General features: G+C 35.2%; 1 protein-coding gene across 2 annotated transcripts; it reads right to left on the bottom strand.

Annotated features, from left to right (window-relative positions):
- Window positions 1–640: 640 nt before the first annotated feature.
- Window positions 641–21,580, bottom strand: RB195_000139 (uncharacterized protein; the record flags this gene model as incomplete). Of its 2 annotated transcripts, XM_064196312.1 has the most annotated exons (7): window positions 641–716; window positions 4,393–4,532; window positions 5,995–6,060; window positions 7,501–7,641; window positions 8,533–8,643; window positions 15,013–15,114; window positions 15,172–15,282. In XM_064196312.1, 7 exons carry the CDS (start codon window positions 15,280–15,282, stop codon window positions 641–643), a joined length of 747 nt encoding a protein of 248 aa, XP_064052193.1. The 2 variants fall into 2 exon arrangements, with proteins under 2 accessions (XP_064052193.1, XP_013302627.2); XM_013447173.2 differs by lacking the exons at window positions 641–716; window positions 4,393–4,532 and adding an exon at window positions 21,450–21,580 and having other exon boundaries at window positions 5,905–6,060; window positions 15,172–15,301.
- Window positions 21,581–23,987: the final 2,407 nt, after the last annotated feature.

The following is a 23,987-nucleotide window of genomic DNA, read 5'->3' as shown; positions in this document are numbered from 1 at the left end:
GTTTTCTTAACTATTTGTAAGCTCCACACCCCATAGGGATTTGTCCTCATTATTAAGGAGGAGACTGGAGACCGTGCGGAAATTTTCCATTCACTCTTCCGAGCCTTCATCCATCATGATGTGGTGGAGCTTTTTGTTAGGTTCTGTGGTTCTGCCATAAGACGCATATCCTCTTACTTAAGCAATTTAATTTTATTTTAAACTTAATTTAGAGTCGTTTTGATTGCAACTCGCAACTTTAGGATCGATAAAGAGAAACTCGTTCCAGCCAAACATCCATTAGGTTTAGTGCTGGTGAAATAATGAGTGGTGTCTCCTCATTTCTCGTTTCCCCATTTTTTTCTGGATTTTTTTTTTTGCTAAGGACTCTGTTGCTTGCTAGAAATAAACCTATTAAATGGTGTGTCTGCTATGATTTTGCAAAAGTACGGTAATGATGTATTGAATCTGAGATGAGTTATGTCCTGCTCGAAGCTGTCCCATGCTTCTATTTGTATATTGTTCTTATACGGATAGAATCAGAAACATATGTCCTCTGAGCCTTATCCGTTTGTTTATGAGACTGGGGTGTTGACGTTGTTTATTGAGTTTATTAATTATTATACTAAGGTTTTGCCTACTATAAAAATCATTTAATCTATTATTGAAGGACGGGTATAACGTAGTCGGTAAGAGGTTCTGCTGTGGCTAGAATCGATCGAAGGTTCGAGTCCGCCCTAGAGCTCACCAACGGTTTCATCCCTCAGTAGTTGCTACCTGGTACCAGACTTGTCTGGGAGGATAAAAACACTGACTTGACACATCGGCTAGCCAGCGCAGGCCATTGTATGGGCCAGTCGTAAACCTTAAACGATTCTAAATTAAAGTGAACGTGGTGGCGCGGGTCCCAAGCGGATTGATCAACGCCAGGGACTTTATCCTTTATCCTTTAATCATTATTGTGCTCAAGATCGGATCAATGATCGCTTTGTTCGGTTCTGTTTGAAGAGCTTATAGTCTTACAAGCTCAAAAAACTCAGTTTAACTTATATTCATAGTGCTACATGCGGGTTATTCACGTGAAATGCACAGTTGTGGACGGAAAGCGAATCTAAATTTGATATTGCAACTGTGTTTTTGTTTTCCATGAGCGCTGTAGTATACATTATTCATACTCGAGGGATAAATTTAGCATATGGTTAGGTCGAGATGATTTCTGTACCGTCTTCCCCAATTGAATGTCTTTTCTCGATTCTCTTTTTGTGAAAAAAGAAGGAATGATATCTAAGAACACGGTTTCTAGTCAAAGGGACTATTTACGTCTTGGAGCTCTCCTAAGGGGCAGCTTGCTTGGTTTTTTTAATAGAGAATCAAATGGACAAATTTAATCGGGTTTTAGCAGCATCTGAACCATTTGGAACTGTTCTCGAATGCTCAAATATTGCAGAATCACTCTGATTTCTGATTTTTTTCCCCGTTTTTCTTTTTTTTCCCAGTTTCAAGGGAAAGACCATTCAGAACAGTGTATAACTCTCGACATTTCAGTTTGAACAAATTGTGTTTCAAGTATTCAACTTGGAAAATATCCGAAAAAAAACGAACCTTTCCCAGTAATTGTTTATTTATACGAGTAAACAGCAGGAAATAAAAGTGAACTAGGGATTGAAATTACCAAATAGTTGAGGTCTAACCTCTATAATTAACAAAAGATAAAGATTACCACACGGCACAGAAAAGAAACTCAAAATTTGCTTTTCAAAATTATTTTATAGCTTGGAAAACAAACATGTGAAATGCCTATGAAGTTGAACTAAGGCATAATTTACTTCTCGTATTAGATCAATTGAATATTCTAATAGTTTCGAGTATTTATTGGAGAATTGATAGAATAGTTTTATTTATAACATTGAAAGCCATTAGTCTGTGTTGAAAATACACGACTAAAATAAGAAATATCAGAATAAGTAGGTTAATCTGTACACTGGTTACATTTCCATTACCTTGCTGGATTCTTGGCTATCCTGAGAAACTAGCAGTACTTTCTCCACAAAATACACAATGAAATTTGTCTGAGATGACTGCCTTTACTGCTTTTTTTTTACAGAACACGTATATTACTTCAATTGGAGTGAAAAACAGCTATTTAGAATGTCCATCCATCAAGAATGATTGGTGGTTGAGTCATAGGAGGTTATGAAGCAGTTGAATGTATTCAGTGTTGGATGAATCACTCACTCATGACTCAAATGTCGAAAAAATGAGGATAGTGTGAGTAAACAATGTGTCAGAGTAATGAAATTGACGATGTTGAGACCTCACTATGAATAGGTAGGTGGTAAAGGTAAGGGTGTGTAGTAGGTCAAGGTGCAGCTTGTTGCGTAAGCCGCTGCAGTCGAAGCGGTTCGTTGGAGCGTAGCGGTTGGGAATCCAGATGGGACCATCGCGAGCAACAGCTAATAGTGATGCTAGCCGGGATCCCCTCTCGATCCCAACCGCTACGCTCCACCGCACCGCTTCGAGCGCAATCACTTACGCAACTAGATCGAACTTCATGTCGCTTTGATCCGACTATAAATGCTCACGGGTAGTGAAACGAGTTGGGGGGAGTTTCCAGCATGTTCTCCTCTTTTGAATTTTTAAAGTCATTTTTGAACTTTCATGGCTTCTGAACGGCCTAAAAGTCATATTAATGACTTCTCCGTCTAGCAAAGCTCTTCTCCATTATCGTGGATTTACGGATTCCCCTGGTATACAGTGCAAAACTGCAAGAAAACATTGCACTACTGTTATTTGAAAACTATGTCGGAGCTGGACGAGAATCTTCAGAAATTAACGACCATTTTGAAAATGAAAAGCAGCGTTTCTCTTCTGGAAAAAAACTCTCTTTTTCTGAAATTTAATTCATGGAAGTCATTTCATTGGTTTCAGGTTAAGGATCGTTTCTTGGTGGTAAGGGGAGTTGATCTACGCTTGGTTTTTTTAAAAGCAAAATTACCTTCGTGGAAAATTTTGGAAGCTACTTTGTAACCGCCACGTATTTACACTTGGAGAGAGTCTGGATCCAAAAAGAACTGACGAGTGAAGCAGGCGTAGCGGATTAGTGAGAGATTCAGTAGGCCCTACGGACTCGAATCTTCGTAGGTTCGAAACAGCTCTAAGCCAACCAACCCTTTCGTCTCTATTGCTCCATGTATTGGTCCATGTATTGCTACCAGGAGTTGACCAACGTCAAACATTTTGTGGTTTGCGTTATTATTTGAATCGGCTGATTACTTACAGTTCAACAGTCACATTATTTGGAAAATATCTAGAAAAATGTATTTTCGAAGGCTTGAAAATGTTTCATAACCAGAAAGAAAAAAATGGGGCGGGTGTAGCGCAGTCGGCAAGAGATTCCGTTGCCTGCACGATCGATCGGATGTTCGAATCCGTCCTAACGCTGACCAAGCCTTTCATCCGTCCGGAGTCGACAAATTTCTACCAGACTTGTCACAGACTGACTAAAAACTATTCCAATGCAAATGAGAAAATTCTGCTCCGTCAATGACTGCGGCGTAAGCAATGGATTCTGAATAACAACGCCTTCAACACAATTTGTATTTCTGGCAAAAACTTTTATAATGACATGAATCAAAAGAAAAATTGTGAAAAAAAGTACATAACATTAAAAAAAGCAACCTTAAACCTTAATACGAGCATATCACCGGAGCAGAAGAAATGATGTACACAAATCCAGAAAATTCGGCACAAAACAATTCGGAGAGCGAAAATTCAGAAAAAAAAATTAGTTATAAACGTAACTAATATGTTTTTGTGACCTGTTAAAGAAATAACGCAAACGTTTTTGGAATAACGCTAATAAAGGGTAAATTTTTCCAAGGACGGGAGAAAATAACAGAGAAATGTGTGCAAATTTCAAAATTTTGATAAATTCCAGAAATCAACCTGAGTTAAAGGATGTAATGTTATGAAATGTTCCTAAGGGCAAAAAATTATTCATTGAATTGCCGAAATTTCTAGATAGATTGGGAATTGAGCAGTATTCAGCAATATTTCACGTGATTTTGTCGCTAGCAGCGCCAAGGAAAAGGAATTTTCGACTATTTTTTTTCCTTTGAAAAGCTTAAATTAATATTTTTGGCACTTTCATATTGCTGTCAGCTATTGTACTGTTTTAATAGGATGGAATTAATTGCACCACAGAAAAAAAAACACACACACACAAAAGGTAGAAAAAGAAAAAAAGAAAGAGATCATTTCAAAAAAAAATCTGTACATAGGAAATATTCATATTGTCATAAGAATGATCGTATGACTAAAATACTGAAAAATAGAGAAAATAAAGTGTTAAAGAGATGAGGAGGAATGTCGGCACTGGATACGAGTTTACGCGCCTCAGCGATACTTCCGCACCATTCCTTTCCGCGGAACGTTTCACTGGTTCGATTCTGTATGGCGACTCGAAGGAAGGGGAACACACAAATTCTGGAGCACGTCTTATCCGAATCTCCAAGTGGTGTTAGATCAAAGTGGAAGGATGCATGGTGAATAACCTGGAATAGGATGCTTATCATATTGTTCTTGCAACCTTCGAGTAAACATCGCAGACTCTCTATAGTTTTGAAAGTGAATAGTAATAAATAAATAATAACAAATAATAATAGTAAAATAATACTAGGGCAGTAAAACAATATAAAAGGATTAATTTGCATTTTTTAATCAATTTAATTAATCCATCGCCTAACTCAAAGTTCTCTTCTCCATTTTAATAACAACAATATTTTTCTTTCTTTTTTACAAATTTTAGAACCCGTTCTGTCAGAATCACCAAGTGGTTTTAGATCAAAGTGCAAGGATGCATGGTGAATAACCTGGAATAGGATGCTTATCATGCGCTTGCGCCTGTGCTTGAAGCCTCGGAGCGAACATTCTAGACTCTCTTCAGCATCGAAAATAAAATAATAACAATAAACAGTGATAAGCAACAGATAAGGGATAAAGGATGAAGGTTAAACGAAAAAGTGTCTGGCATTAATCAATCCGCTTGGGATGTCCTCCCAGACAAGTCTGGTTCGGGTTCATCGAACGTTGCATCGTTGTTTTAAAGCTTAGTTGGGACTAGGGCGATTTCGAACCATCGACCATGCGGGGCCACAGCGGACCTCGAACCGACTGCGCCACATCCACTCAATAAATAATAAATAAATAACGAAATAAAAAATATGTAAAAAATATACAAATATAAAATAAAAATATACAAAATAATAAAATAATAATGGTAATGAATAACGATAGCAAAATAGTAATAATAAAGTAGTAAAATAATACAATAAAATAGATTTGCACTTATTATCCAATTCTTTGACTCACTAACTTCTTAACGCCTAACTCAAAGTGTTCATTTTTTCAAACAAAAGCAGCAATATTTTTTCCTGCACAAATTCTTATCTTATCTTGGGACACGTCTTATCAGAATCACTGGGTGGAGTTAGGTAAAAGTGCAAGGAGGTAAGGTGAATAACCTTCAACAGGACAATCGTTCTGTGCTTATAGCCTACGTGTAAGCATGACCACCTCAACATAGTTTTCCAAAATTTTATTTCCAATTCTTTAAAGCCAATTTTTTTAAACTTATTCCCTGGCTTATAGTCCTTTTATCTAAGTAAATAACAACATTATAATCTCCAAGTCCTCTCTTCTTGAAACCTCGGCATTTGATAGTGCATTTATGTTTTCTTGTTATGCCAACGAGGCTTAGGTGAAACTTTTTATTGAAAAGGATTAAAATTATTTTTTTATAAATAGGCTAATAAAAAATTTCACCTAAACCTGGTTGACATAACAAGAAAACATAAACAATATTATAGTTCATGCTTGCTATCAAGCCTCACAGATGACATCAAAATCTTCTTGTTAGGTATTTCTTTAATCAAGATTGTCGGTGGGTACACTTAGAATCTTTCCCTCACAACAAGACGAGACCCTCATTTGTCTTGTAGACCTTGTTGAACTCACTTGTTGAGCCAATGGTTTGAGCACACCTTTTGAGCATCGCAATTCGGGAACAATTACAGTGATTACCTGAAAAAAATCAATGGATTAAATGAGTTCCCTGGGAATTCCTGAATTTTTAAATATATCATGGAATTTCTGGCAAAATTTTAGGTGCAAAAGTTTCTTCGTCTTCTCTGAATGAGTATTTTTTTCGATGATTTTACAAAGTGGTACAGAAAATTGTGTACAATTTACATGTCACCAAAGTTATACTGTAATTCCTGTCGTTCGGGGATAAGTAGGTGTTTTCGAGGGAAAATACGATCGACTACGGAAATAAATAGACCTAGAAATAAAAAAATACAACTTTTGCTTTTCCTACTTCCGTTATTTACTTCAAGGTGAGAGTTTCTTGGTTTTCTTCCTAGGTTATATTTCTCATGTTGGCGGAAGAAGTTCCTGAGGACATTCAGAAATCCCCGTAGATTTCAAAAATTTTAAATTTTTGAGCAAAAGACGACCATGAATCTGAAATTCTCAGAGCAAAAAAAAGAATGCACAGTGCCACCTAACCACATGGTCCCTTGCACAATAATTACCGGCCTGCAAGAACATGACTCTCGTAAATAGACTACTATATGACATTGAAAATAACGCTCAAAGTATGATGGGACCCACGCAATAAGCCTATAAAACGTATGTTTATAGGGATATAAGAGAGCATATGATGAAAGTACGGAAACTTAGCAGAGGATTAAAAAGTGCGCGATGGTTCCCATACATTCCATGAATACTCAAGGATTTTTCTACGAGAATGAATGAGAATAAATATTTACTCGGAGGTGCGATGAAGGAGTCAAAATGGACTAAAATAGAAAAAAGTCTACGGATATTAATCTGCTTATAGTAAATATGAGAATATGATGTTCCTCGAAAAATCCAAGAAGAATCGCACTGCAAATCCTTTGGATGTACGTGGAGAACTAGCCGCAAGATTATCCACTGTAGATCACAAGCAATCGATCGCGCACCTTTTTGATCTTTGTATGTTCTGATGTGGTGAAGAGTGAGACAGCGAACAAAGTTGGGCCGTTTCTGATGCAGTTTTTTTCTATTCTACTCAATATTATCTTTTTTAAATTGTTTTTTCTATTTCCTTACTGTACGTGGTAGTGGTTGCCTCAGCCGAATTTCATGGATGGAGGCCAAGTTTTTTCACGAAGGTCAAGTTTTTTTTCGTTGATATGCTCTGACCTTTTGCACTTCGATAACTAGGTGATACTTCAGTCTTTCCTCATTCATTTAGTTGATAAAAAAATAATAACAACCACAAAACAATAACCTAACAATAAAATATGCACAGATTCTTCAAAATGTGCTAGGAAAATTCAAAATCCCATTTCAAAAAAAAAAAACCATCCCACCGTCAAACCATGTATACGTAAATTTATTAGGAAAAAAATGTATGTATTCAGTAGCTACGATGGAGGAGTCAAAATAGACTAAAAAAATCCTCAAAATCCTTACCTTCTTAGTATCCTTGAACACTGACGCAACACCGATGTATATATTATCCTTAGTAAGGAATAGGTCATCGATATACGCTATGCTATCGTTGATCTTCGTTGGATCCTCATGCTGTGACTCCTTGGTTCGTACTATTATCTCCTTAACAGTAAGTAGAAGATTAGTATTTCTTCTTATAAATAAGTATATCTGCCATATACATGGAGAATTATGATTTTTATCTGATAATTTAAATTTAATTTATTTTTCAAAATTTTCTTAATTTTTCTTTTATTATTTAAAAATTCAAAAATTAAATTTATTAAAAATTTATTTTCGTTATAAATAAGTACATGTGCCTTATAAGTAAAAAATCATCATTTTAATTCAAATTAGAAGCAAGAATTTGTTCTCATAAATTTTGAATTTTTCTGTTTAAAATCTCCAAAATATGTTATGGTGGAGGTAAAATTCTTCCTGCACCTGCATGAGAAAAGAAATCAAAACGCCTGAACAATATTGATTTTTCATGAGGTTCTAAAAATCTCTAAAGATCATATATGTCATTTTTTCTTCTCAAATTTGTTCAATGAAGTTTTCTTACACCATCTACTACATATCAGTGAAATTAAAAAATGAAAAAGAAAAATAAATGAAATTATCTGTGAAATTGGAACAGAGACAAAATCATATCACTGAAAGTTCTGGAAAGTACGGAAAGTGAAGCTGTTAAAACTTTATCCGATGATTTCTACTAGGAGTTTGTTCTCTAATTTTCGACAGAGTTTTTGACAGACATAAATTGGAATTTTACTCTTAGTTTGATTTCTTTTTCTTAGTTTAATTTTTTTTTAAACGTTGCTGTTGCTGATGTTTATGAATAATTCTAGAAGTTTGCTTCCCCTCGAAGTGATTTTGAAAAAATAGATATGACTAGAAAAATTTTTCCAACCTTAACAGTGGCCGACTTCACTTGTGTAGGGGAGAAAATAAAAAATAACGATGGTATTTGAATTAAAAAAAAGAGCTGAGATCCTAAAGAATTATACGAACCTGTTTTGTTTTCAAATCATGCTTCGGCTCTTTTGAATTCTCGTAATGTAACTGATAGTGTATCCGGAAAGCGAACCATGTTCCAGGCGTTAAACCATCGAAGGAGAACAACTGGAATAAGAAAAAGTCAGGTTTGTATTCGATTCCATACTATTTCCAGACTCTGATCACGGCGATGACGCCGAAAAGTCAATCGTTAGTAAAGAAAGATCAATATCTTGCTTGGTTACAGTCCAAGCAAATCAATAAAAAAAAAGCCAAGCGATTCACACTCTTTTTTCATTCCACTGTAGTATGTTTAGGTTTTATTAGGTGGTTCGAGAAGTAAAGTGTCCATTTTCGCCGAACTTTTCACCCACGGATTACAATTTCCTTAGGCACCTGGATTACTGCTTAAAGAATAAATCCTTCAAGAATGAAGGTGACATCGAAACGGCCTTCAGAGAATTTTCAGCGTCTAGATTTCCAGATTTTTTTGTTGCTGGTATAAATAAGCTTGTATCTAGCACTTTGGCAAAAATGTTTAGATTGTAATGGTCCTTACTTCGACTAGTGATGTTTAGTTTGAGCTCAGATGTGTCTGTTTGAATTTTTCGTATCAAAGCGGACAGCGATTTTCCGAATATTTTCCTACGTCGAGAAGCGACGTTTGGAAAATTCCCTTATTAAGGTGAACCCTCATCTTATTATTATACAATAGCGTTATATATCAAGTGATTCTTCGTGAAAATGACAAGAATGTTTTAATCAAATAAACAGTAAAAAAAACATAAATTCCGACAAGACATCTTAAAAAGTGTGTTAATCATCGATGATGTTAATTTTTGGTAGAATATTCTTATATTAGATATTGATTGAATCTGATGTTCATTTTTCATGACACCCTAACACTACTACGAACTCATCTACTATCGTCGTACATCCCACAGCAATCGTTGACCTCACACTATAAAAATGAGAAAAACACACAACTCGAATAGAGTGGCGAGTTTTATGGCACACAATGAGTTTTTTTTTGTGCTCCCTCCAGAGCAAAGCCAGGCTTTCATTGAGAACAACGTAATTTGCAGCTGGTTCTGGAATGGTGAAAGAAGTACTCGGAACACCATAGCACGGATAGGATAATCCTTAAAGGCATCGCCCCACGAATCTGAGGTGGTGCGGATTTCAGGTGGAGTATTACGGGATTGTAGATTATGGAAGGGGTGTGATTCCGTTCATTTCTTCCTAATTGCCGTAAAAAACAGCCCGGACGATGCGGTGCACACGGCTGGCGCGCTCCAGTCGAACTCGTTGTAGAAAATAGTGCGCCAGAACGCCCAAAGCCGTATCTTCCGGGCTGTTTTTACGGCAATTAGGAAGAAATGAACGGAATCACCCTTCTCTCCATAATCTACGATCCCGTATACGAATACTCCTCCTGAAATCCGTTCCACCTCGGATTCGTGAGGTGGTGCCTTTAAGGGAGCCATAGCTATGCACACATACAGGTGCAGCAGATTCTAAACAATTTCTTTCCAGGACGCACCCTCTACTCAAAGCTCGGAAACGGTGCCATACATGTCATTGAGGGCATCGATGTGTCAATCATCGTAATGGCACACTTGTTCTTGGCAAACAATTCCGGAACGCAGAGCGGCGGTAACTGGAGCAAGTACCGGCCAATTATTTGAAAGGTAAAGTTATTTGAAAGATTTGAATTATAAATTGATTATATTATTATTATTATTATTATTATAAATTAACAGATTGATTTAATTGGAACAGATTTAAGGACAGTCGAACATGACAAAGTACTAAGCAAGGTATTTTTTTTTACAGAAAAAACATTGAGAAGGATAAAAAAATAGTAATTATCGAAAGTTACGCGATCATTTTGATTTTTCAAAGAATTTTTCTATTCTAGTCAGAAATTCAGTCAAAGTCAGTCTACAGAAATGTGACAAAATAGAACTAAAAACCTATTAAACCCAGAAAATAGACAATAAATATGTACTGACCGATCCGAACATAAGTCATATACTATTTCTTGGATCAATTTGCCAAAAAAAAAACGAACGAAATGGTACTGTGCATTCCTGAAACGCTGCTAAATTTGGCCACGCTCTACATAAATTTTATTTGGTTGTCTTTGAAATGTAGAAAATGTCGCAGAAGGTTAAATGAAATAACACAGACAGGAAGAAATGCGCCCAGATTCTATGCCAGATGATCCTCGAATATTTTTCTCTAACTACTATGTACAATGGTTTCATCTTTTTTTGATTGAAAATGTTTCAGAATCTTTCAGAATCTGGACAACTTTCAAATCCTTAGAAAATCCCTTCTTCCTTTCAAAATTGGCTTTTAAATCGAGAAAAATTTTAAAAACGTAGCTTTTTATTGATTTGACTCATCCTTAAAAAAATGCCAAACAAGAAGGGAAATTACCGAATCCGCTGATTGATTTAGTCTCATTTCTACTTTATCTCAATGTCTTTTTATTAGTTGATGGACATATTTGTCCTGGAAATCTGTGAAGGTTAAGCTCTGTTCCGAGATTACTTGAAAAATACTTCTTTAGCTTTTCTTCTTTCTTCTTCTCTCTCTCTTCTTCCTCCCTTTTTATGTGCCAAAGATTTTTGAGAAAAAAATTGAAGTTTTATATAGGCAGACCCCTTTTCCTGACTATTTCCAATCCCTAAAATTTAAGTAACCCTAATAGCGATGTGCTAACCGCTGTTGTGTGCTCATCACTGTAATGGCACCACCACTCCGCTCTTCAACAAACACAATCGCCCTAAACGCCCGGACGGGGGGCCCCGGCCGGCCGCTCGCAGCATTGCCAAATACGAGCGGCCAGCTAGCAAATTATTTTAGTAGCGCAACGATCATTTGGATGCCGTCGGCGGCAATAAGAGCGACATCCGGTGCTTTAATAAGGACAAATCAACCCTTTAATATGTGGTGCAGTGGAGACAATAATCGTATAAGTATCGAGGATGTAGAGCGGAAGAATCCCACATTCACATACACATCGAGAGAGAGCACAACCATATCCGCATAGCTATACTTAGTGAGTTATTAGTGACAGCGGAGATTTTCCCAAAAAGGTCATTGTAATTACGTTGAAGTTGAAGACGTTGAAGAGTTTAAAGGAAGTGAAAAAAGTTTGAGAAAGCGAAAGAAGAGAAAGAAAAGAAAAGCCGTGGTTCTAGGGTGAATATAGTGAATGAACGGAATTTGAAGTTAATTAAAGGAAAAAAAAACATAAACTCTGTTTAATGACGAACAAATGGCAAGGAAAGGAATCCAGAAGGATTTAAACGAGATACCAAAGCACAAAAAACTTTCTGAAGAGCTTGCGAGAACAATTGGCGGCATAGTGGATCCAGAGCAAATTCATATTAAAGCTTAGATTTTGCGAATTTCTAGCCTTTTACCACGATAAATTATTTTCTTTGGCTTTTTTAATTTCTCCTGCACGTTTGATCTAATTTAAGCACTTCTTCACCTCTGAGCGAAGCAAAAATTTGCTTAAATTTTTTTTAAACCAAAAAACCACTGTCCTCATTTTCATAAGTTTTTTTCTTGGTTCCGAGAACAAAGATTTGACAACAGTGTCAATATATTAGTTTTAATTAGTTAGTTTAGTAGTACTTAGTAATATATAGTAATAGTAATAGTCAGTAATAGTTTAAAGAGAAACAGAACCACATTCAAGATCAGGAGATGAAGAAGAGGTGGATTAGACATCACTCGTGATCATAATTTGCTGAGTTGAAAATTCTGACGTTCATGGATATGTAACAGTACCAATCTACAGTACTAACACCAATACTAGTACTAGTATACACTGTAATTTTTCCTTTATACCCTCCTCTCCCCAAAAAAAGAAATGTTAACCATTTCTTTTCTCACACAAATTGTTTTCATTTTTCCTCCCCACATAACATCACTTAATTTTTATTCTAAGGTCTTTGTGGAAGGAATGAACAGTGTGCCCTATGTCCTACTAAAGAAAAAGCTGATGATGCTTATCGTCCTGCTTAAAATCCTTGATAATGAGACTTCTTCAGAAATCTGGACATGTATAATATATATTCTGTTCGTTAACGTCTATCCAACTATGTACATGTATATCCTAACTCATTTAATTAGGATTGATTCAGCCAGGATGCTCAAAAATGCGACAATCGATCTAATTTTGTAGTCTTAGATAATATTTATTTAAGGTTATCGAAAAAAGGATAATCTTCAGTTCCATTTACTTTATAATTTTTCCAATTTATTTATCTAATTTATTGTTATTAATTGTTAAAATTGTTTTATTGACAAATTATTAAAATTTAAAAATTTAATTAACTGTTAGTTGTTTAATTGATATACACTATAAATTTTAAATGTAATTTATCAGTAAAAGTATAAATTCAGTGTAATCGAAAGATTGACTGAAATTGAACTTCGATTAATGAAAAGTAGATCCGTGATGTTGAAATTCATTAAATAATTAAAATTAATTAAAATTAAAAAATAAAAATAAAATAATAAAAAATAAAATCAATGAAATGGATTTCATTCGATAACTTTTATCTTTCTTATTACAATAAAGAAGTGATAAATTTATAACTAACTGTTTTAAAACAACTCAAGTAGAAGCCGTTCTCATTTGTTCTCCGTAATTTTTTCTAGTTGTACAGATGAATATTTAAAAAATTTGGAATGTTTATCCTGCTTACCGCACTTTTTTGTTTTTACTATTTTTACTTACTTTTTACTAATATACAATCAGACTCGGGTTTTCTTTGCTCATCATTTATTATTTTTTCTAATTTTACAACGGTAGGATTTAAGTGAATCATAACAAAATCAATAATAAAAAAATAAGTATAACTGTAAATAAATAAATATATAAATATATAAATGAATAACAAAAACAATAATGGAACGATCCATCAGATTCAAACTCACGTTTTCGCTTTCTTAGATTTCTAACACTTAAATAATAATATTAGATAACATTAAAAATAGTATTTCCAAGTACTTTATGGATAAAAAGTGATTACTACGTAATTTTTTGGCTACATTTTGCATGTCAAGCACAAAAACCTCTCAGCCGTCCATAGAACCTCAGCTACTCAGCGGTAAATGCTTTTACAAAGAAAAAACCCCTTTAGCCTTATTCGCTCCGAACTCCTTAAAATTACCCTTCATGGTTATGGAAGATTTACAACTTTTTCTACGCATTAAAAACTTAATCGTCACCCGTAAAGTACCGAGCAATTCATAAAGTGTCGACCACCACATGTCAACGCTATATAATTATGTTCGATTTCCGTTTATTTTTAATCCATAGGATTCAGCAGCAGCGGCAGAAATTCATGACTGCTTGAATTGAAATATTTTTCATCATACAAGATCCATTGGGATTTTTTGTATGAACTGCTGTAATTTCGTAAATCATCCGTAATTGTTGAGGAAAGATTGAAGTACTCAAAAAGTCTGGCGTGATCGTCCTTGCACCGATCATCATTCACACAACGTCACTCATCCGACGACCTCCTCGTAATCACCACTGCGAAGCGGATGAAATCAATGGGAAAATTGTAGGTTGCTAGGCGTCAATTTAAGCGAAAAGCTTTCCTACTTGAAGAAGTTTCGCTGTGGTACATTTTGTACCACAGAGGGTAGGAAACGAACACTTTCAATTTCTAAAAGGAAAAAAGAATGAAAAGAGGATAACAAACATTTTTCCAAATGAATTGTGGCTGAATAACACGGCCATTGTCTGTTAGATTTGGATGCAGCTGTAGAGCTACAGCTTTCTCGAGAAGTATTAATAAAAATTCCTTTTCTTCTTTTTTTTCCTTGAAATTTCAAAGTTTTTGGAGAGTTATTAATGAGATTTCCAAGAACTAATGAAATTTGAAGAGTTTCGTAGTCAACATTTAAGTTACATTAATTTATCCCACACAAGAAATAAATAGTAAAGGTATGTGATGAAGATGGACGAAAAAATTGAAGCAAGAATTCCGTAAAACTTAAGGATGCTCCAACTTAGTTTTCTTTTTTTCTTTCATATAACTTGGTGGTAGTACGTATTCAAAGTTAAATGTTGGGGTAAACTTGTATTTTTGCTTTTTTTTAAATGACCTTACAATTTTAGGAGAAATGTGTGAAGAAATGGATCCGAGGGTTTCATCATGGCCGATCTTGTATCTCAATAACCTACAATTCCAAATCCTATCCTAAAGCAGAAGCTTCTAGAAACCTCTGAGTATCAGCAAACACAGGAGTCCACCAGAAATAGGTCATAAATTGTGTAGATTTTACTTTAAGAAAAGAAATATAAAAGAAAATATTGTAAAAATAAGAGGGAGAAGACTCAAGAGAATGAATGAGAATTTTCTGGATATTTATTACTAAAACAAATACTTAACAGAGTTCATCAGAGAAATATCAGAATTACACTAGCACGTTTAAGTAATTTAAAACTCTCACCTGATCCCTGGTAGATCCTCTTAATTGCGTTTTCCGATATTCGATCAATCGATCCAAATCGAATATCTGTATAGCCATATCAAAACTGCTTACATTATTTCCCTTAAATATCATTTTTCCGCTAAAAAAGTTCTCAACGCCATAATTTTTGGGATTCACCTTTATCATTCGAATAACCAACGAAACGTCAGTCACCGATGTTGGCTCAAATCGAGCAACAGCATGAATACAAGGTAGTAAGGCATAGATTAGTAGATCCACGTTCTTCATTATGATTTTTCCATCGGTTCTGAAAAAAAGGAATTCTGGACGAGTGTAACATTACAAGGAAAACGATCGTTTCGTGGAAAACACGACCGAATAGAGTAAAAGAGCGAGGAAAAGGAAGAAGAAAAGAAAAGAAAAATCGCAGAGAAGAAGCAGGAAGAGCAGAAGGAGAAGCCACTGAATAAATGAAAAAATGATCAATTTGGATGAGTAGTTGATAATGATGATATAATGTTAATATATTATAACGATCAATGTTTGATTTCTAAAATTTCTGAAAAAGAATTTAATTTTTCCACACTCTCTGGAAACCACATCGGACTTCAAGGAGGCAAACCTCTATCGTCTCCTACGACCAATATGAAAAGGCGTGTTTTATGAGTGCAGTAAATTTTTCTGGCCGAAGACACTCGTTAGGAAGTGGGCGCGGCAGGGACTCGAACAGAAAGAAGCGTGAAAATTGACCGAGATGTGGGTTCGAGGCGAAGGTGGACGGGGAAAACATAAAATGAGGAGTGAATAGAGGAAAATTTTCGGGAAAAAAAGGATTTTTTCCTAGGGATTCTGGATGAAACTAGCACAAAGAGCACTGCCTACTTCGGTAAAGTACTATAGAAGAAGTTGATAAAAGAGTAAATACGCTGACTATGACGTGCTCATAAAAGAATGCGGTCACGCATGAAATTGGACTCATCAGCGTCCGGCGAAGTTGTGTTTACGCTGCTGCTGAAAAAGACGTTATGAGCTCCGTAACGCTAACGATTTTCCCACGGAACGCCTTTGTTTTTCAGGTTTTTCTCTTCTTTTTCCCGAAAATTCATTCGTTACCTGTACGCCAATCTTCTTGTTGTGCTGGGGGAGAGATTTTCTATAAGCGTTCGCTAATTATTCGGCGACGTCTGGATCCCCCCGTAAACACTGACTCCTACATCACATTCGATGGATACGCTGAGGTTGATTAGGAACACACCTTAGACGTCGACATAATAACAAAAACGAGCTACAACTATACTACGGGGCGGTCGAATCTGATGTGATCATCCAGAAATCAATGTACGAAAATTATTTGATCTTCGGAAATCGGCAGAATGTGCAGCAGTGATTCAGATGTAAAGAAAACGATGTCAGTAGCAGAGAAAATTCTCACCGGGATTTCGGACTAAGATCCGATATTGATTGATTCCTGCATCAGCTTTCTGTTCATAATCGGCTGATTACAAGAAAAAACGTTTCTGTTCAAATATTCAAATAAAACTAATATCGTGGTAATTTGCTTGGAACGAAGTGCAAATCAGGATCTGGTTTCGTTTTTTGTGGATACTATCCAATGAAAAAAAATTACTTGCGTGCATATGTGAATTTGTTTGTTGTTTATTTACGCGTTTAATGGTTTATTTACATATTTGAAAGATGTCAAATGGCTTTCAATAGGACATTTTAAGTTTTAGGCAAGACAAAATAATGAAAAATACAAAATAATGATTGTAATAATCAATAAATACTTAAAATAATTTAGATATAAAGTATAGTTAATGAACTCGGATCTATTTGAGTTCTAAGTTCTTGTCTTATGAGTCATAAAATACTCGAGAAATAGGTTAAAACTCCTGAAAAAAAGACTAGTAGCTCATAGAATAAGAAGAAACTCGTAGTTTTTTGTAACAATGCTATTTTTTCTAATAACACAATAACAACCTTCTCTTCATATTTCTTAAACTTAAAAAAGTAGTTTTTTGTAGAATTAAACAATGATAAATAGTGAATAATAAATAATAAATAATAGAGAAGATTTCGTCTGATTTAATTTGTTGTAAACGAAACTCTAACGTTGAAAACCATGGTGTTAGACCTGTTGACGTCTTTGACGATTTTCAGGCGAACACTTGAACGCTTAGAGAAATAATTAGGAAATGAAGCGTGAAAAAATATGGTAGATAATAGCCGACTATTTCTAACCGAAAGAAGAACAAAAAGAGGAATGTGGTGATCTAATATGCTGCTACGTATCTCAGGAGAAGACTGAGATTATGGATAAAAATTCCGGGGTAAACAATAAATAATAATAAGTGATGCTTCCTACTGCAAAATTCTATTTATTTAGAAAAGATGCTTTAAAAATGAGAGAAAGGAGAACTTGGGAGACTAATTAAAAAAAATAAAAAATAGACTAATTAAACTTTAAAAATAAGATGAAGGAAGTATGGAAGGCTCATGAAAAAGGATTCCATCCAAGGGAATTTTCGGACGACTATCACATCGTTCATGGTCGCCGCTAACTGTGGACGTAAACCAGCAATTACGGAAAATTGCACACTACGGTGGATGTATTCTACGAGAAAAATACTATGATAGTCAATATCAATCCGGAATTCGGGAAACAAAAAACCCAACAAGACAAAAAAAAAACAAAAGCCAGCCGGATAAACAACTAGCCGGATAAAAAAATAAACAAGTGAAGTTATTTGTTAAGGTCTTTGGGAAATTCCAACCAGAAAAAGAATTCAGTTGAGGACTAGGGGAGCAGAGACGCAGAGTAACTGCGCATTGGCTCGATTCTCAATCGAGGATTTTTTTCTCCAACGGAAACATTTTCGTCATAGGAAGAATAGGAGCATGTGGACGAAAAAAAAGTTGTAATCGTTGACAAATACTAGAGAAAGAGAGAATGATCCTCTTTTCCTCTTCCTCTTGTCTGTAAATGGGGACAGACTTATGAGGAACGAGGTATTCGAATCAGGAATTGAAGTGAGTTCAAGTTGAGATAATTAAGATAAATAAAAAAAAATAAAGTAAGATAAATAAAATAAATGAAGACAAATTAAGCTGAGATAATTTATTTTTGGTTTATGTGCAAAACTTCGTTCGTTTACGTAATTACTTGAATAATGTTTCTAAATAAATTAATTGTAAATATTTGTGGATAAAGGTAAGGACATGGAATAATGGCAAGTATTCCAGGAAATGAAAAATATGTTCGGAGAAATCCTGAAGTGCAACAATAGTCCCATATTCGAGTGAGAGCGAGAGTAATTGAGACGAAAAGGACCATTGCACTAATGTGAAAGGCGTAAAAAGCTCAGGAACGGAGAAAATCGTTAGAGTTCGACAAATCCTGAGCCATACAGGAATCTTTTGATTTGACGGACACGGTAAAAAAAAACGTAGGCTCTTGTGAATTGAACATAACTGATGGCAGGCTAGGATTGGTTTTTAGGATCGGGTCCACAAAGTTTCTTCGAAACTTCGAAATAAATTCGCCGAGACCCAACACCACTTCCGCCTACGCACACATCCTATAAGCCGAAAACAAACGATGCGATTTTGGTTCCGGGGTGCGGGGGGAGGGGAAGGGGTTGGGGGGAAGACTGCTAAAATGTATTAATACCCGAATAAACGTTTGTTTTGCACGGTTTTCTACCGTATCTTTGGGAAAATTCGATACTGTAACCGGTAGAATTTGTTGCCTTTCAGTACACGCTTATCATTTCTTTGAAAATTTCTTTTCTACAAATTCTTTCCACTTGTCCGTTCTGTTCGTCTCATGGATCAGTTCATGGACAAAACTTTCAGTCCTAAATCTAAGTTGTATAACTATACGTCAATAAAAAATAGCATAAATACAGAATATAAACTGTGTAGACCACAGAAAAATACGGAGAAAAATTTTGTCACCTGAAAATGAGTGAAAACGAGGAAAATTAGAAACAGAAGTTCGAGGAGAAACGAGAAAAACGAGAGAAAAAGAGGAGAGAGAATGTATGGGTAGTTTTGATAGGGTACAAGAGTAAAATTAAGAATTAGAGATGATTAAAGTTGTTGAAAGTATCCTAAGGTTCCAGAAAAATTCCAGAATGCCCGAATGTCGTGTTTTTTATCGCTTAAACTCAGCAGTGCTGCGTTTGAAAGAAAAATAAATATAAACTACTGTAAATCGAGTGAAAAAAACGAAAATTTCAGGAAGTACAAAGAAAATATTGAGGTATATTAAAAAGTACGTGCATACGTATTTCCCTAGATCCTTGTCATTTAAGAACGACTGAAAGGGGTGTTGTTTATGTGTGGGAAGCAGTCACTAAGTGAGTTCATTAAACGGTCCTGGTTCGTTTATCGTCGCAAGTTGACGGAGAAGACGACAACGACGACGAGGACGACTGCCAATCCTCAGTCGACGTTTTTATCCCGGAAAATATTTGCTGTTTGCTCGAAAATATGTTTTCCTTCTTCCCGTTATGCTTCAACTCCTTCATGTCGTGTGAAACGAAGCGTTATGACATGAAACATCATCTACATCCGACATCATGACGACCAATGATCTGCCGAAAGAAATGAGGAACTGCTATTAAACTAATTATTAAATATTGCGTTAGTACTTTATAATGTTACATTATATTATTAATAATTAATTATTAAATTTAATTGGCATTTAATGCATTACTTATTTGTTCATCTATTATATTTTTTGTTTTTTTTTTGAATTACGGAATTTAATTAAATTTTTTGAATTTAACTAGATTTGAATTTGAGCATTTGAGTATTTTTTGAATTATGAATATTTTTAAATGATGAATTTTCGAGTTAATTAATTTGAATTTTAAATTTTGAGTGCTCCTTGAAAATAATAGAATGTCTTGAAACTCGTTGAACTTCATTTTATCTTGAAAAAGAGATAAAAAGCAATGAAAATTAAGGAGGGAAACTGTAATAGATTAGTGGTGGGACCCTTCTCCCAGTTCAATACTGTAGCATATTAAAACAGCTTTACCCAATTAGAAGGATATTGAGGACATTCTCCCCTTTTCTTCATACGCGAGTTCAAAATAATACTGTAGTCGACTCCAAATTTGTTCAAGTGGGTGACGGCGACGCGCCTCCGATTGCGGGGCAGTATGAAGAGAGAGAGGTAAAGTACAGAAGGCCCGTGTAGCAGTAGCTGCAGATTTTCACGGGTATTCTGCTGGAAAAATATTTTTGAACCTTTTCAAAATATATTGATTTTTTTTACAAATACTGTTAAAGACTGTTATTTTTGCTTTTCTTGTCTCTATTAGCACTTTTTATTTTGAGAGAAAATTATTTTTCGATGCAATGTACAAATTCAAATTGTAAGTAAAAGTTCATATATTGATAAATTGTTTTAAAACAAATATCCAGAAAAAAATTATGGGCAGAAAAAAATTCTACGAAGCAGTTGTAGACGATAGGAGACCTAATGATGTTTTGACTTGGCCCGATGATTTTTTCTTGTGGAATTTTTCTCCTGAATTTTTCCCGGTCAGATTTATTGATTGCATAAAACCAAGATAAGAATAACTAGTTGGATTCATTTCATATTTACCAACTACCAACGGTCTTAGGAATGAATTAGGGAATTACATGCATTTGCAGAATTCCATTAACATAATTGAGGTGCAAAAGAGGTGAGCATAACAATTGCAGAAAAAAAACTGGAATAATAAAAAGGTGTGCATAATTCCATTGAATCTATAGCATTGAGGAAAAAAATCGAAGCGTCTTTCTGGAAATTTCTCCAAGGATCATCAGATAGAAAAGCTATGGTTTCTTTCTTTAAACTCTAACTCCCTAGCGGTTGCTAGCTTCTTCCTTTACCCATATACTTAGATAACGTTCGTTATAATTTTTTCCAAGAGAAAAAACTCATTTTTTTCCCATTCTGGGGACTAAAACGCTAACAAAATGACAAATACAAGGTAGATCATAGCATCGTTTTCTTATCAATTTTTTTTATCAGAAAAAAACTTAAGAAAAATTTAAGAAGTCCTAGAAAGCAATGGAATTTCTGAGCTAACGGTAGCTTCAGCCGGATGGTTTATAGAACACCGTGAAGCAGCGCTTTAATAGATTTTGCTCAAGATAAAAGTAAGATCACATAAAACTAAAAAAATAATCCAACAGATGCAGAAATACCTAAAAATATCTGGAGAAAAACGTGAAAAAAAAAATCCGAAGAAGTCGTAGATGCAGGGAAATTATCGGAAATTTTTGTCAAAACGCAACACCTAGGCTCAGAATCTCTCCATTAATCCCACAGCCATGGATTCACTGGTGTTCTGATGCTAGATGAAAAAGCAGTGGCTGATAAGAACTTGTGAACTTTTTTTTGACGGTGATGTATCTCGAAATAGACAGTGGCCAAGACGTGAGTCGATCACCTCAAGGGAATCCGTTCGAGGGCATATGCAACACAAAAAACATCCACAAATACGAATGTAAAGTCAATAGCTGGCGCTGGAATGAAGCGGATATGTCTTAAGAGACAACGACGATTCAAAAGCACAAGCATGAGTGTGAAATGTACTAAAAAGGTGGAAGAATAATTCCACTGGAAAGAAGCTCACAGTAATCCGTATTTGTTACTGGAACTTGATATCATGGCGGAATAAGTGATTTTTGACAGAGAAACGTAAAACATGAGGAATTCCGCCAGCAACTCGTTGAAATACCAATGCAGCATGGATGTCCTAGAGTAATACAAAAAATCAAGCGAGATAAGTGAGGGTCAAACTCATCGTATAAAAAAAGCTTTAAAACAACTTTTTATTGCTAAACTCTAACTTCTCTGGTGAAATCTTTTTTAATTTAGTTTTAGTTTTAATTCATCTTTTCGTTCCTTAAATCTCGTACTCAATCATTATAAACGATTTTTAAAACTATTTTCCTGATAAAGTCTATTTTTCGTGAAAGATTCTCTTTTTCATTCCAGAAAGCCACAGAGAAATATGAGATGAAAGGAACGAAATAAAACAAAGCAGCTTTTCTGATTTCTTGAGATTTTCTGACTGAGATCATGAGATTTCGAGAAAAGGAAACCTTTGGAGAAAAGAAGTGGTGGATTTTTCGTTGCGGATGTAAACTTTGAGCAGATTTCCATAGCAAATCCTAAATCTTACCATAAAAACGCGTAACGACGGAGTGGTAAAGTGCACAGTCATTCCGTTTAAGTCAAACAATAAACAAAGGCTCATAACGAAATGCTACCGTATTCAATGTTGGATTGGGAAAAGAAGTCGTAAGAGAAGAAGGAGCTGTGGGATTAATGGAGAGATTCTGAGCCGTCCACACCCACACACACACTCCGTCTCCGAATCCGAACTCAATGGGCATAGGCAGATCCTGGGGGTGGGCGTGGCCTACATATATCGTTAGTGCCTTACTCTCGAGTACTAGTTTAATAGCCGAACACTTCAGTATAAATCACCGATTCCGGAAGGAACGAGCAAATTTTCAATGAATACACGGTCAGTACGGCTTCAGCTCCATAGCAGTGCGAGATGCCGAGAGGCGTTCGTTACGTGTAGTCACGGAGCGGTCGTAAATCTTTCCAGTTGCCCTGAGGGGCGCTTCCGAACCGCATAACTGGCAGTTATGAGGAAATTCCCCGGCACAATATCAGTAAATTCAAAGACCACTTTTCTCGTGACGGGAAATTCTCGTATTCTCGATTCCACTTTTTTTTTCGAATGAATCATTGAATCTTTTCGAATTCTTAATAATAAAAAATATAATAATAAAATAATAATAAAATAATTCTTATTAATTTTTCTTATTCGAAATTCTTCAAAAAAATCTATGAAAATCTTAGAAAAACATTTTAAAAAGCAACGAAATGATTTCCTCACATTTTCCTCATTCCATTTCCTCGTCATTTTTTTAAAGGTTTCAGCACAATTTTTGAATAAATAATTTATTTTAAATTTCAGGCGGATAAATATTTGAAATATTTCTGCACTAGCAACTTTTCGGCTTCACTTTTGCGCCTCAAGGGATTCAATGAATGACATAAAGTGGCACTTCAAGTATTTGCGTCCACGAAGGACGTGTGTCAGTTCTCTCGGTGACGACGAGGAAACGATGTCGTGCGGCGGCATGCACTTGCGAATTGTACCCGTATTTTACCCACGTGGAATAACAAAACACAAAATTTGTTCTCATCACCATAGTGATTCCTAAAAACTCTAGGAAAATGTAGCTTAATGCACCTCCACGTTTTCTTATACGAGATGAAATACCTTGAAGGGTTGAAATGCTGATTTGAAACTCGCTGTAAATTCCTAGAAAAATTTCGCCGAACTTTATGAACTAGAATAAGAGAAAAAAATAAAAAAATCTCTGCCAACGTTGAAAAAGGTTAAAATCTACGTATTTTATGCGAAAAGGGAGATTTTTATTGGGTTACTGTTGGTTGATTTTTGGATGGAGTTTGGCGTTTGGAATCGCCAGGAGCTACCGTACCCAAACAATTCCCATTTGAGGATTTTAGACTGATTAAACTTTACAGAAAATTTTCTAACTAGGATGTTATGAGAGCAAAAAGAAAAAGAGCAAATGATCCTCAAGTTCTACAATTTTTCAAAGACTTGTGCTTCGACCGAATAGAAGTAAAAATCTGATGCGACGAAAGGAACAGAATCAATTTTTAAATTTTTTTCTGTTACTTAACATCACATGCTTCTGAGTTCTTCTGTTGCGAATAACAGGACAAACACTCAACATTAGAAGGAAATTAAAGGATTGCTTACGAAAACTTCCTATTTCTCCATAGATACAAGGATTGGCTGAGGACATGATTTCTATTACTATTTTTTCTTTTCTTTTTCTTTTTTCTATTTTTTGGAACAAGACAGGAGATAAATAAAGAGTCGTAAAAATGAAGAATGGAAAAAATATGAGAGAAAAGAGAACTGTTAAAG

This window comes from Necator americanus, chromosome IV (assembly GCF_031761385.1).
Source record: "Necator americanus strain Aroian chromosome IV, whole genome shotgun sequence".
Lineage (NCBI taxonomy): Eukaryota > Metazoa > Nematoda > Chromadorea > Rhabditida > Ancylostomatidae > Necator > Necator americanus.
This window is presented reverse-complemented; position numbering and strand designations above follow the sequence as displayed.